This window comes from Alternaria infectoria (genome assembly GCF_024043175.1).
Source record: "Alternaria infectoria strain BMP 0036 chromosome Unknown scaffold_3, whole genome shotgun sequence".
Taxonomy (NCBI): Eukaryota; Fungi; Ascomycota; class Dothideomycetes; order Pleosporales; family Pleosporaceae; genus Alternaria; species Alternaria infectoria.
The window spans coordinates 2,041,507-2,055,408 of record NW_026250692.1 but is presented as its reverse complement, the minus strand read 5'-3'; the positions used below and the strand labels follow the sequence as shown (position 1 = coordinate 2,055,408).

Here is a 13,902-nt window from a genome sequence, read left to right as displayed (position 1 = left end):
ATGATGTAATACTTGGGCACTCTCAGGCCGTTGGAAGACGCCTGCGTAGTATGCATGGGCGCCCAATCAACACACTATCGTGATGAGAAAGCACGCTATCTCGAAAGAATGGCATGGCAGCCGCATCGAAAAGCTGATTAGCCAAGCATGGCAGTCAGTAGGATGATCAAGCAACTGAATACCATTATGCTAGTTAGGTTAGACAATGTTGAAAATCATAGAAAGATACACCAACTCCTCCGCCCACAGACCAAAAGCCTTGCAATTCCGGGGATATCATGAACCGTAAAAGAGAAACAGAAAGCCTCATCGACTACTCCAGGTTGGCAGCGCATCATACATGGCCACAATGTAGCATGATGTCGTTGACCGCTGAACAGGTCAGACTTATTTCTTGCCCAACTTGTTCAACAAATCCTTGCCCTTGCCGAGCAGGCCCTTGCCGTTGTCCTCGCGCTTCTCGTCCTCGCTCTTGCGCTTAGCCTCGGCGCTCTTTCGCTGCGCGGGTTGTCCATCACCGATAATGTTGGCGGCACCTCCACGACCGTAGTGCTTGGGGCCTTGTGGCTCTGGGTGCGGCTTGCTCTCGACGTCTTGGGCAGCGCGCGCAAGGTCAGGACGTTCGGGGTCGTTGCGCGCCATGTTTCCAGTTCCACCTCGGCCCGTGGTGTAGGTGTTGGACTTGAGGGTTGGGGTGACGAGATCTTCTGGCTTGGGGTAGTTGGTAGGGTCGTCTTTTGCGATGTTACCTGCAAACGTCAGTGGTCGCTCGGACGCAGAAGCTGGTGAACAATCGCAGGCACTCCAAGGGCTGCATTGGCTATGCGACAGAGGGTGGCAGTCTTTGCGCGCTGGTGTGCGCTGCAAAGACATACAGACCCAGCTGTTCCACTGCAAGTGTCGCGGAGTCGCGCTTCACGTCTAGAGGAAAGTATAGGTAGGCTTACCAGCACCTCCGCGCCCGTGCGACGCAACACGCTGGTACTCGTTCGGTCGAGTGGTCATCCTGGGCGAATTGTTGTTGAAATGAGCTTTGGGGGCACGATTGATAGCAGGCTGCTATTGTAGGAGTGTGTTCGCTGGCGCAAACCGTGAAGTCGCGGCGGTTACTTGGGTACAAAGCGTCAAGGTGAGAGGGATTGAACAAGGCCCAAGTGATGACGCGATGGCAGTCACAACACTTCTTATATTGACCGTGCTCTTGGCTCTTCCGCGACCAGCAAGCCAGACGCAAGGACAAGACTTTCAAGGACTGTGCTCCGTTTTGCACGCCAGAAGGAATCGTGGTCGCTGAAGACCTTGGTGACAAGCACCAGTCGCCTGCTCGCGCCTGGGCACGACGCGCCGGTGGTGCTCATTCTGGTTGACTAGGCGGCGCGTTGCTTTCTGAGCCGTGAAAATCTCCATGCTGTGCGCGTGCGTGACTCTGTTTTTGGGTTTCTGTGACTAACGTCTAGTTGCTGCTGCGGGGTCCATAAGCCGAGCACTATGGGGCGGGAGAACGTCATGCTCGAGTCGAAAGACGAGATCTGGGAGTCGGTAGCGAGGTCATCAGGGATTTTGAGAATGTACAAAAAGCTGCCTGGAGGTTTGCTTACGACGCGAATGCGCGCATATATGATACAGGCACCCACGGGGAGCAGAAGCAAGCATGTAGGCGCGTCCACGCGGTACAGTAATCTCATTATCTATGCCAAGGCTTGGGCCAGGCAGCGTGGGGTAGAGATGCAGATACGCGAGCGAACACCCAGTTCAACAATCCCATCAACGTGAACCTTTCTTCCTCACAGCCCAATTTCATTGCGCAAGATGTTTTCGAACTTGAAGTTGTGCGATTGTCATAGCCACCGAGTGTGGCTACTCATTATCTACTCTATGATACATGTCGTATGGAAGCGAATCCAATAATGCATCGACGCAATGCTCATCTATCTCGCCTGGAAGGCGCAAAATGAAAGTCCGGCTATGAGGTAGCCCTGCTTTCTATGAAAACGCCGTCTATATCCCCAGAAAGCAATCGCTGCCATGCCCATTGTACATTCTCTTATTGTACAGTAGAAGAAAGCCCCAAGAAACGCCGAAGATGCAACTGATGATACAGAACAATGAAGGAAATCTACGTCGAAGTAGCAAATGGTGTTCCGGAAGGACGATGCGAGGGTGCTGCTAGTGGAAGGCCAAAGCCGTGGATAGCACGTGTAGGAGTCGTTGGTGTTGTAGTTGTTTATATCGACCCGGGTTTGTTTGAGAGTAATGCCGGAGAGATGAAGTCGGTTTGTTCAGCTGAATGAAGGACTGGAAATACGACCTAGATCATGTTAGTCTGGGCATGAACAGAGTAAAAATCATTGAACTTACTGAAGTCATCTCCAAGGTCATTAGCCACCATCGCGAGGTTGGGGCTCAGTTCCTGCCATGGACAGCAACATGGATGATGATAGTCTTGCGCCTGGGTTTGGTGCACCTCCGTCTCGAGGTTGGGGGTCGGCGTAGGAGGGAGTGTTGTTTTGCTCGAGGAGTCTCATGGTGGTGTGGTAGTTGTATATGGATTGAGTTTGGGTTGGGGCTGAGATGGCTTGCTGATAGGCGTGGCTAAAGGTTGCGGGCTGTGGTTCGTGTAAGGTATGCAGGCAGAGTCAAGGTTGAGATGTGGTTGATGAGGTTTCAAGCCTTCAGAGGCGTTTGTATTGTCTATAAATCTATCCTGAGGCCTGTCGTAGTGCCTCAATTCCCGCCAGGAACAGGCAATGACTGCCTTCTTTCAGGCTGTGACGCAGCGAGAGTTGAGATTAATCCGCTCCGGTGATTCAATTGCTTGTCAAAAGAACCATGACTGCGCCACTGGAGAGGAAATTGAAAATGCTCATTGGGTGTGACCTGAGATACAAGGCGATTTCCAGGCTGCCTTCCATCTAGCGTGCTTCCAGAAGGCTAACAGCCCTGTCTACCTCGATGGTGACTCCTTTAGTCACCGCCGTTTAGCAGCAGAGCCACGGTGTTGAAGCCGAATGACGGGCCAGGGCCCAATCTCCAGGCAGAAAAGCGGCCAGTAGATACCGAAAATGGTGAACTGACGTTCGGTGCCTAGTAGGGCTGGGTGAAGTTTGTGGGCACATGGGTTGCACAGCCGCAGCCTTAGAGCCACACCGCGGCGGGGCGCACACAAGGCACCCACAGGCAACTTCGCGGTTTGGCCTCTTGGATAAGTAGCAGCCCCAGGTCCTCCAAGTCGCCTCGGTCGTGTCGTTGATGACTCCTGTGCCTGTACTGCTCACCGGAGCAAACACAGCCCGGAGCAGCATTCTCCCGATCGGTCGTTGCTGTGGTGCTGCGCCTCGTGAAGCGATCTCAGCGATAGCGCGTCTGGGACCTAGCAGGGAGGACGGGGGCCAGGGGAAGGACAGCCGGATCGCGAGACAAAAGCGACGCGGTTGCACTGCAACATGCTGAGCAGCTTTTTTCCATGGCAATAAGGAATGCGAAATCGGTTTTCGAAACAGAACGTATGGTGCGCCAGCCGAGATGCAGGAGATGGTGGGTGGTTGATTGGTGGTGAAGGCGCAGCCTTTCTTTCATTTGTCGGCCTGGGTAAGCGGCTTTCCTGATGTGGCTGTTAGCGATGGAACTCCAGGACCATTCTTTTGGGAAACACTTACGGCCACCATCACCAGGCTGACCATTGCCGGGGTTCTTGGGTTTGTACATCGCGGAGACCATGTTGTCGGATTTGGCTGTGATAATGTTGTACGGGCGGTGTTCAGATTGGTGCAGGTGTGCTTAAGAGTGGGTAGAGGTGAGACTTTGTGTGAGACTTTAAAGATTCGCAAACGTTGTTTTGTATGGTAGCGGTGCAACAGGAGTGTCAGTACTTGTGACAGTGGACCGATAGCTGGGACATATATATTTAACTTCTGAAGTCATGGTCCTCCAGTAACTCATGATACTGACGTCTACCTTGGCCGTGTCCTCCATGATCCACGGGGCAACGGACGGGCCATCAGAGGGCACCCAGTACGTGGCCCTTCGGTGCGTATGGCAGGCACAGCCAACTGGAAGTGAAGCAATCGCACATTGCTTCTCTGGGATGACTCTTGGACGGCGTCTGAAAGGGGATGGAACAGGACAAAGCTGTCACCCCCACAATTCAGTGTGAAACAGCCAATCGTGGATCCGCCTCGCTGACCCGGTGTCTCAAAGAATCGTCGACAAGCCTGGCATCCGTGCCTGAATAACATAAGCTGTCGCGCCTATGTGAGGAAGGTCCTGGGGGACTAGAAGCTGCGGAAGCCGAACCCATTCGCTGCTTCACTCTCGCCATCCCTGCCCATCGAGGCCCGAGACCCAGCAGCACCCCTTCACAACCTTTCATAAGGTGTTTCTAGATGCCTTCTAGGTGCTTCGCCGAACAGCCGTTATGCCGTCATAGGACAGCGCGTCACCGCGTCTCAGGCCACGCGCGGTCCACCAGAGCCGCATGCGCTGGCGACACAAGATCACGAGGTTCCCGGATGCTGCTCCCAGACACGCTGTCACGTTCAAACGAGCCACGCCGCCAGTGCGCGCTAGGTCTGGATCGGTCGGCCCGCTCTCGGAGACGCAGGTACAGGCCTGGAGGGTGCGCCTACTGACGTCTCGCGAGCCTTCGTCAGCCAGAGAGACGGCCAGCCAGGGCTCCGTTTCATCCCTTTTGCGGATGACACCTGGGCAGAGAGCTGGACCTGTGGCCGTGGACAAGACTGGGAAGTTTACGCGTTCCCAGTGGCCACGCCCTCCTTCGCTGCCCGGCTGCGCCCCAGCGCCCTTTACCAATCATCGACACATTGGAAAACCGCGCAGTTGCTGCGACAACATGTCGGGGAAAGCCCTACAGGTCGCCCTGCAGTGCCCCTCAGAGAAGGACTCTATAGTAGCCTTTTGCCTGCTGAAGGACTCTTTGCCTTGGCTCCAAAGCAACACGAACAGAGCCTCCAAGGTCCTCCTGAGATCGCCACTCAGCATGCGCTGCACAGCCAGAGGACACAAAGTCTGAGTCGAGCACGAAGGACTACGGAAGTCCTCTGGTCCCAGGGGCTATAACCTTTCGGGTACCACGCGCGCCTCATCTTACAATAGCAACCAGATCTGAGACGATCTCAACTGTGAAAACCTTGGCTGGCGAGACTTTGAGTTGGTTTGGGTAATTCCAGACGCGCCGCTTGGCTGTAACTCGTGATTTGGGTCGCGCTTGCCGATGCACGTGTTGGACGTTAGCCAGACTGGAGTCTATCCTCAGAGACACTCATCTCGCGGAGGAGGGTTAACCACCCTCTATGCGCGCATCTGCGATCGATGCACAGCGACGCGCGTGTGCCGTCATGAAATGTCCGAGTTGAGAATGCCATGGTCTGCACAGTGCATTGGGCTCGCCCCAGAAGAAGCTTCATCTCTACGGCTTTACTTGCTAGTCAGTGCATCGCCATAGGGTTATGCATCCTCAGGTACAACTGTGGCGGTCGCGCATCGGTGCCTTGTTGCTTTCACACTTTGCGCGTGTTGATCTGGTCGCGTGCCTGCCCAACACAATGCCTTGGAGCGTAATGGCCATCAACACCAGTATTGCAGTACCCAGAAGAGAGGTTGGCAATGAATGTAGTCCACGGAGCCTTGCTTGCGTCATGTTGTAGATTCTAGTTGCCGGGCGATCAATCTTGCGCCATGTTGGATCTACGAGACCCTGCCGCCAGCCGCCAGCGGTCACTGCTCCACCCGCCCAAAAGCTCCCCGCAGCCACCACGCGCGAAGCATCGCTGGACCCCGATAATGAGAAAACACACGCACTCGCATACAACCACCACAGTCTCTACCGTGATATCTGAACCATGGCGACCAAGTCCAACTTTAAGCGGGCGGTGCCCCCGACACAGCCGTCGGTCCTCGCATCGCTGAGGACCACGCAGTTGGTGCACGATTCGAAAGCTGTATTGCCAGCCGGTAGGGAGACAGTACCATACCAAGTCCACCGTCTGACGAAACAACGTAGAGCTCATTAATGCCATCCTCGATTACCTTCCCGTCGCCGACATGTTCAGCTTCGCGCGCACCTCGAGACGCATGCGCGAGATGGTATACGACGATACCAGGTGGATTCAACGACTTCGGAGCATGGGCTGCTGGAACGAAGCCGAAGCCAAACAACGATTTGAGGAATCCATGCGGAAAAAGCTCGAGGCACAAAAGGCGGAGGAGGCCCGGAGGTCTGGCGTTGCACTCAATGGCAGCACCAACGGGATGCCCCCGGGGGACGACATACCTGGCAAGACAAGCATGACACTGTTCGACGCCACCATAGAGGAGGATATGCTGCGGAAGTCTCAGGAACACCGAAGTAGACCACGGGCTACTACGCTGGACAAGGGCTTCAATGACATGACATTGTCCCCTTCCGGGACGTTGGCACAAAACTCGTATGCGGTGGATCCGCAGGCAGCTGTCAAGGTCCTTGCGAATGTACGTTCGATTCGAGGCATGGCGCGGCAAGAGTATGGCAAAGTCTACGGAGCGCTGGCCCCGTTCTACTACGATTTGGAGAGGTCAAGAAGTCATACAGACCCTATTCTATTTCGGACCTACCGCGATCCCGAGCAACAGGCTCAGATACTGGCGCAGCTCAAGATGTTTGCAAAAAGCGACTACGCACAAGGTTGGAGCCAGCGCGAGGAGAAACTAGACACGATGACTGGCATCTTCGAGAACGCTGTACTCCGAGAGTTTGAGCAAGGCTATGCAGACAAAGACTTTGACGGACGTATGAAGAGATTTGCTACCGTCCTCGTGGCTCTAAACGGCGGCGCGGCATGTTTGGACTCTTTTATTCACAATCACCCTTTGATGCTGGAGAAAGAGAAGCTTGGTGACCCTGCAGATTGCCTACGCAACGAAGTGCTGACACTGGAACCATCCCACGAGTTTTTCAGAGGATTGGCAAGTGCGCTCAACGAAGAAGCAGACATAATCGATCGTGTCTTTCCCCCCACTGTCGACGTGCTACAAACCTTCTTTGAGCGCGTTGCGGATGACGTCATCGCCGAATATCTCACGACTTTGTTCGACGAGGCTCACGATGTAAGCATCGAAGCATATCTAAAAGCAGTTGCGGGACTCTATGAGCAAGCGCTGCAACTTGCAGTCTCATTACAACCTACCAATGCGTCGAAGCCCGATTTTCGCGAAGAGGCCATGCGCATCGTGTCTCGTTGCTTTGAGCAACACATCGACCTTTACCTACAAGAGGAATTAGATTACTTCAAGCGAAAGTCAGCTGCAGAAGTTGACCTGTGGGAGAAGCGTCTGATGGAAGAAGAGCAGAGCACTGAAACATTATACATGGCCAATGTTAACCGGAAAGCTGTTAAACAGGACTTTCTGTCATCATTCAAGAAGGTGGTCATGATGCCTGTAAATGTGCTCCCAGCTATTGGCGGCTCTAGTGCTAGCAAGCCCAACGAAAGCGTAACTGGCGTAAACGGCACTAACGCATTGGACCCTACCTCAAGACTCGGCACTCCTCTCTCTGGCGAACGGTCGCCTACACCGCGAATCGAAGCCCCAACCACTGAACTTGCTGCCAAAGCAGCAATCATGAACTCGCGTTTGGAGGGCATCCGATCGCTGTTTAGCATCGAAGTGGCGCTGAACCTGACACACATGGCCAAGTCTGGGTTGGAAAGAGCCGCGCGATTTGTTAGACTTGGTGGCCAATCCGGTGAAGAGGCGAAGGAACAGTCTGAGCAGATCTTTATCAACCTAGTCCAGATTCTCGGCAACCGCCATATGAAGTTGGGATTCGACAAGGCTGTCAGTCATTTGGCTGACTATAAGCCGCGAGAAGTCGCGGATCATAGTAAAGAGGGTGTTGCGCCGCTGGTAGCTTTCTTGGAACTGGTCAACGTTGGCGACTTGATACAACAGATGGTCGAGGTGTTCTATCTCCAGGAGCTTGTGGCTGCCAATCTTACCGACCGCGACGATTTCCTCAGCCTTGCCGCAAAGGAGAAGAAGCGTTTTGAGGCCATGTTGGATGAGCGTGTCGCTGCAGGTCTCAACAAGGGTATCGATGTGCTGATGGACGAAGTGGAGTATCTCTGCGGCACTACACAACACCCATCCGACTTCAATCCTCCCGTTGGGCCCAACGGGCAGGTGCAGATGTCCGACATTGGACCTAGCCAGACGGCAACGAAGATTGTGGAAGTTGTTTCGTCACACACAAACATGCTCATCGGCAGCACAGACAAGAACGTCCTGGACGTCTTCAACCAAGAAGTTGGTGTGCGCTTGTTCACTGCTCTATGCAAGCACCTGAAGCGTCAGAGAATCAGTGTGGATGGCGCCATCAAACTCATCAGGTATGACACATGATGCGGAGACCTAGACATGAACTAATCCCAGCAGTGACATGAATGCATATAACGCGTACATTGTATCGCTGCGCAACAAGCCCCTTATGCAGTACTTCGCCGCGCTTCGCGAGCTCTCTCAGATATATCTCATCGACGCAAAGGAAGCGAAAGAGATCGCTACCATCATTGCCGACACGGACAGATACCACGGCATATTCCGAGCAGAAGAGGTGTATGAGTTCGCGGAGAGAAGAGCGGATTGGTATCAAATCAAGAGTGCGGTGGAAAAGCAGATGTATGGAGTAGGCTGTCTGGTTATGTGAAGTTGTCGGCGGCTCCAACCATGGAAGTGGCGTCGACTCGAATGGTTCCAAGGTTGAAAGCGAGGCTGTTGGACCCCGACTAGTGGCATACATAGATTACCGCATTTGGCATGGAAACCAACAAATACGTAGCTTGCAGCTTGTGCAGGCGATGCGATGCATGACGGAAAACCAATGTCTCTGACAATTGCGCGCGTGCAAGCACTGTGAGGGCCAACAAGAGTGTCGGGTTTGCTTTTCTTTGTCGGATCGAACTACTTAGACGGTCGTGGTTCCCAGCCTCCATCGGCGTACCTGAGCTAGACGGCGCCCGTGCATTCGACTTCACACCTCATCGCGCATACTGCAACGATCCATGAACCTTAGTTCTGTTCACCTGCCCCGTTCATCTCCACGACAGCACCCAAGCTCCGCTGCACCCATTTTCTAAATTTGAGCCTCTTCCCACACGAGATTGCTGTCGCTTGCCCGTGACTGCACCCCACTACGGAACTACCCTTTTGAGGCGCCCGACGTACTTGGCTGCCCGGGCACCTTCGCTGGCCCTCTCTCACCCGTCTTGGAGTTTATTGCGCGACGACGCTTGCCGATCGCTACGTGAGAGCCTGGCGACATTCACGCCGTACGCGACGCTCTCTACGTATCTTCTGCATCCATCCACATCATAGGTCCCATTGGTGGTTCCGCGACCCTGGTACCAACCGCGGTTCTTCGCACGACATAGCCACCACGAACATCGCAGCTGCATCGGAGCTCCGCGATAATTTGTGCTTTGGAGACTGCTCCCCGCGGCGACCACCTCTCTACCTACAGCCTCTACCTTTGCAACTTCTTGCTGCCGAGACTTGAAATATCGCAGCCATGGCAGGTACGTGCCCACTTGCCGTCTGCTACGCGTATGTCTACATTCTAACGTGTCACAGCAGACCCTCTCCCCGCCGAAGTGCAAGCTTCCTACTCCGTCATCATCGACGAGATCCTACGCGCCAGCGACATAAACACCATCAGCGCGAAGCGCATACGGAAGGGATTACAAGAGAGAGTCGAGGATGACCTTTCACAGCAGAAGGTTTGAAGCTCAATATAACATACAGCGGCATATACTGAGACTCGCAAATAGGACCAGATCACCACGCTCATTATGCAGCGGTTCGACAAGTTCAACAACGAGCAGAATGGCGGTTCCGAGGTTTCTGAACCTATACCCACAGTCGAGAACGGCGCAAAGGCCTCGAATGACGATACCTCCGACGTCTCCCACAACAAGCGATCGCCGCCCGATGACGAGTCCGCGCTGTCTGAGGTCGAAGATGTTGCGCCTCCTAAGAAGAAGGTCAAGAAGACCAAGGTGAAGGACGAGGATGACGATGCTGCATTCGCGGCGAGGTTACAAGCCGAGGAGAATGCGCGCATGGGCAGGGCGACACGCGGCGGGAACACAAAGCGGAAAGCAGCCGCGCCGAAAAAGACCAAGACCAAGAAGAAGAGCTCAACCCGAATCAAGGATGAAGACGACAGCGACATCGCATCGGGTAGTGGAGGCGAGAAGAAGAGCCCGAGCCGGAAAGGAGGTTTCCATGTAAGTCAACCTCATGCAGTCTACATCACCACCCCTAGCCAACGCTAACCACGCCCAGAAACCCATGGCTCTCTCCCCAGCCCTCTCCGAACTCCTCGGCGAAACCCAGCTCTCGCGCCCCCAGACCGTTAAGAAGATATGGGAGTACGTCAAGGAGCGCGAGCTACAAGACCCGGACGACAGGCGCCAGATCCGCTGCGACGACGCCATGCGGGCAGTCTTCAAACAAGACCGCGTCCACATGTTCACCATGAACAAGATTCTTAACCAGAATCTCTATGCCGTAGACGAGGTCGTTGACTGATCCGTCTGGTCTAGCAACTCACCAGACTGCAAATTCCACGCTTCCTAACACATTGATGTCAGGCAGGCGGAAGAGCAAGTAAATCTAATCTACACAACCACATACTGCATCCCACAAACCCCACATCCGTCCTCTTATCACGACAATATCACGAACATCCGTATCCATCCGCGACAGTCACCGACGCTCAGAGTCACTCGTCGTCATCGTTTTCCTCAGTCTCACTTGATTCTAGCAGCATGGCGCATTCATGGTGTTTTCCTCCTTCTTGGTTTCCACAAGCGCGCATCTTGGCCCCCTCCCTTTGTGTGTAGGGACTGGGGTACATGGGGTCTTTCTTCATACTATTGTCTTTGCGTAAGCTTTTCCTTGAACCAAAAGAGAAACTGGATGGATGGCTTGGTTGGGGAAGGGAGGGCAGAATGGGTATATGCTTGATAAAGACAGGGGCAAATAGTTGGTGGAACTGGAGGAAGGGTCGCTTCCTCTGGTCGACGACGTTTGCTACATCTTAATGAAATGCTATTATCAAATGGACAGTCCGTTGCCGGTGATTTTACTTTGGTGGTATATGACTTGATGTGTAGTAGTGACAGTGGAACGTGGGGTGTTCAATACAAATACAATCATGCTATGTGTTATACACAGTGAGCCACCGTGATAGCATGTAGACCCAAATAATCATGCGCGCATAAAGCAAAAGGTATCCAATACCGGTACTCCATAACCCATTAACAGCACAATGACCAATACAGTGGCGATCCGCGGGCACTTTGATTTCCCGTTTCCAGACTGTCCATGACGGCCTAGAAGCCTTCAGGGAGTTGAAGCTGGAAATTCTCGTGGTCTTCCTCGAGGGGATCTTCACCGTGTAGCTGGGTGTTGAAGCTGTTCATCCACGCGTCGTCGTCCTCGTCGTCGGAGCGTGACAGAAGTAACAACTCCATTTCACGCTCTACATCTTCAGCCGTGCGGCGGGGCTGCTCTTCCTCTGGAGGTGTGACAAGTGTGGTATTGGTGGAAGTTGAGCTGCAGCGAGACACGGGGCCGCGACCTCGCATGGTACCCGTGTTTGTGCTGGCACTGCGGATGTGCGTCGAGGAGGCAGGTCGGGGGCCAGCGGAGAAAGGAGCGGGCTTGGTGACGTTGGAGAGAGGCTTGCGTGCAGCTGGGGCTGCGCGTCCGGCGCGGCCTTGGGCGTAGCCGATGGTGCTCTTGGAGGCTGCTGCGGCGGATGCTTGACGGGATGCTGTGAGCTCCGTGGGCGTCTTTGCTCCCTTCCTGCCTGCGACTAGGCCAGTGGGTACGCGCGACTTTACAGCTGCAGTGGGAGCAGCGTAGCTAGGCTTGGACGGTGGAGAGAGAGCGGCGGCAGCAGATCTGGCTCGCATGGTCGATGGTCCAGTGGCCGCTTTCCTGAGTGCAGCAGGTGCCTTGGGGGCCTCCTTCTTGGGCTCCTTGATACCGTAGTACTCTTTCGTCTCCGCATCGTCCTTGGCCATCTGCGCCGCGAGTATTTTGTCCATCTGCTCATCACGCTTTTTCCGACCCTGCTCTATCTCCTCCTCGAACTTGCGCTGCTCACGCGTCCTTCCATCGTCCTCAATTGGGTTGTGGTAGGCCTGCCAAATGCCGCGGACCATGTCCTGGTTACTGAGCTTGGGCATGGTCCAGTTCTTGGGTAGGTATTCGTCCATGTCATCTTCGAACGGGACCTCCTTCGGGGGCATGTATTCGATCTCAGGCACGTCATCTTCGGACTCTTGCGCGACTTCCGGCTGGTGGACCTTGACTTTGGGGCGGCGCAGGCGAGGGCTGAGTTTCTGTGTCTTTGCGGAAGAGAGGGGCGCTGGGGTTCCAAAGGGCCTCGATTTGGCGTTGGTCGTCTTCATGCCCAGCGGCGCGCGCGTGCGCGGACCTAGACACGTCAGTTGTTGTCTTGCACAGTCTGCCGTCTCTTCTCTTACCGGCTGGCGTCACGAAGGCATTCTGGTCGATCTTGCCGCCCTTGTTGGTGGTGAAGAGCTCGTTTCCCTTGCCCTTGGTCTGCAGGACCGACTTGCCCGCTTTGCCCACGGCATTTTCGTCGTTGAGGGGGATCTTGAAAGGCGTCTTGGGGGCTTTGTTGCCGGGTGTTTTGGCGTTGAAGCCCTTGAGGCCGGCATTGAGCGGCTTGCCCGCCGCACCCGCGTGCAGATGACGGACGGCGTTCTCCTGGTCGTTTGCTGCGAGAGTAGCCATTCTGGGGGTTACATTGAGCGAGTCGTGTGGCTATCGCTATCGGGTGTTGAGTGTTTACGGCCGGTTGCTAGGGCGGCAGCAAAGAGGGTCTGGGCTTCGCACAGGGTCCGGGCGGAGGTAGCGCCTGCCCGCATTATCAGCTTGCCCATCCGCTTGCAGGAGACATTTCTTACAACAAAGCACCACCAACCGTACCACATCCCTACATAAGCTGCAGCTCCTTTGCTCTCCTCACCTGCAAACACCACACAAACACCTGTCGCCCGCACCACACACCTCTCGCAGCTATGGATCAGATCAAGAAGGTGAGTCCACGCATACCCCGCCAAATCCCCTTTCTTTGGTTCCCAGTCCACAGCCGACGCCACAATGCACGCCTGTCGTACCAAAGCAGCCGCTGACATGACATTCTGCACAGCGCATGGAAGCTCTCCGCGTCGAGGCGGATGAGAGCAGCGCCAAAGCCGAGGAGTACAAGGCCAAGATCAAGCAGCTCGAGTCGGAGACGACACAGAAGGAGCAGGAGATCACGTCGCTGACGCACAAGAACTCCGTTCTCGAGAGCGAGGTGGAGAAGCTTGAGGGGCAAGTCAAGGTCCACAAGGACGAAGCTGGTGCAGGTGCTCAGGCCGGCACCCAGGCCGAGAGCCTCCAGCGCAAGATCCAAGTTCTCGAGGAAGAAGCTGAGGAATCGGACAGGACTATCCGCGAGCTCAACGAGAAGTACGTTCACTCACCCGCTGATTCCATTGCTGTTCCCCTTTCCTATCTACCCTCCACGCTTCCGGCCCCTGATCTGCAGCCACTGACACGTCACCCTCCAGGCTCCGCCAAACCGACGTCAAGTCCGGCCACTACGAACGCAAAGTCCAAGCCCTCGAGCAGTCCCGCGACCAGTGGGAAACCAAGTACGAAGAGATGGCCAAGAAATACGCCGACACCAAGAAGGAGCTCGACGACTTTGTCAAGGAGATCGGTAACATCTGATCTCGCTGTCGTCTCTCTTTTGTGGTTGTTGACTGTATCTAGTCGAGTTCTGAGTCGAGCTTCGATATCGTCCCTCTGCGGATGCCGATT

At 54.8% G+C, this 13,902-nt stretch overlaps 5 protein-coding genes across 5 annotated transcripts; 3 read left to right on the top strand and 2 right to left on the bottom strand.

Annotated features, from left to right (window-relative positions):
• Window positions 1–387: 387 nt before the first annotated feature.
• On the bottom strand, window positions 388–1,005 carry J4E92_002931 (uncharacterized protein; the record flags this gene model as incomplete). Its single annotated transcript, XM_051494331.1, has 2 exons — window positions 388–749; window positions 948–1,005. 2 exons carry the CDS (start codon window positions 1,003–1,005, stop codon window positions 388–390), a joined length of 420 nt encoding a protein of 139 aa, XP_051356010.1.
• A 4,853-nt stretch (window positions 1,006–5,858) lies between these two features.
• On the top strand, window positions 5,859–8,701 carry J4E92_002930 (uncharacterized protein; the record flags this gene model as incomplete). Its single annotated transcript, XM_051494330.1, has 3 exons — window positions 5,859–5,970; window positions 6,020–8,384; window positions 8,431–8,701. 3 exons carry the CDS (start codon window positions 5,859–5,861, stop codon window positions 8,699–8,701), a joined length of 2,748 nt encoding a protein of 915 aa, XP_051356009.1.
• Window positions 8,702–9,562: 861 nt separating this feature from the next.
• Window positions 9,563–10,584, top strand: J4E92_002929 (uncharacterized protein; the record flags this gene model as incomplete). The annotated part of the gene is made up of 4 exons (XM_051494329.1): window positions 9,563–9,569; window positions 9,625–9,770; window positions 9,822–10,280; window positions 10,339–10,584. 4 exons carry the CDS (start codon window positions 9,563–9,565, stop codon window positions 10,582–10,584), a joined length of 858 nt encoding a protein of 285 aa, XP_051356008.1.
• An 806-nt stretch (window positions 10,585–11,390) lies between these two features.
• J4E92_002928 (uncharacterized protein) lies at window positions 11,391–12,825 on the bottom strand (the record flags this gene model as incomplete). The annotated part of the gene is made up of 2 exons (XM_051494328.1): window positions 11,391–12,502; window positions 12,552–12,825. The coding sequence occupies 2 exons, from the start codon at window positions 12,823–12,825 to the stop codon at window positions 11,391–11,393; spliced, it is 1,386 nt and encodes a 461-aa protein (XP_051356007.1).
• A 287-nt stretch (window positions 12,826–13,112) lies between these two features.
• On the top strand, window positions 13,113–13,812 carry J4E92_002927 (uncharacterized protein; the record flags this gene model as incomplete). The annotated part of the gene is made up of 3 exons (XM_051494327.1): window positions 13,113–13,130; window positions 13,244–13,548; window positions 13,650–13,812. 3 exons carry the CDS (start codon window positions 13,113–13,115, stop codon window positions 13,810–13,812), a joined length of 486 nt encoding a protein of 161 aa, XP_051356006.1.
• Between the last annotated feature and the right edge of the window lie 90 nt (window positions 13,813–13,902).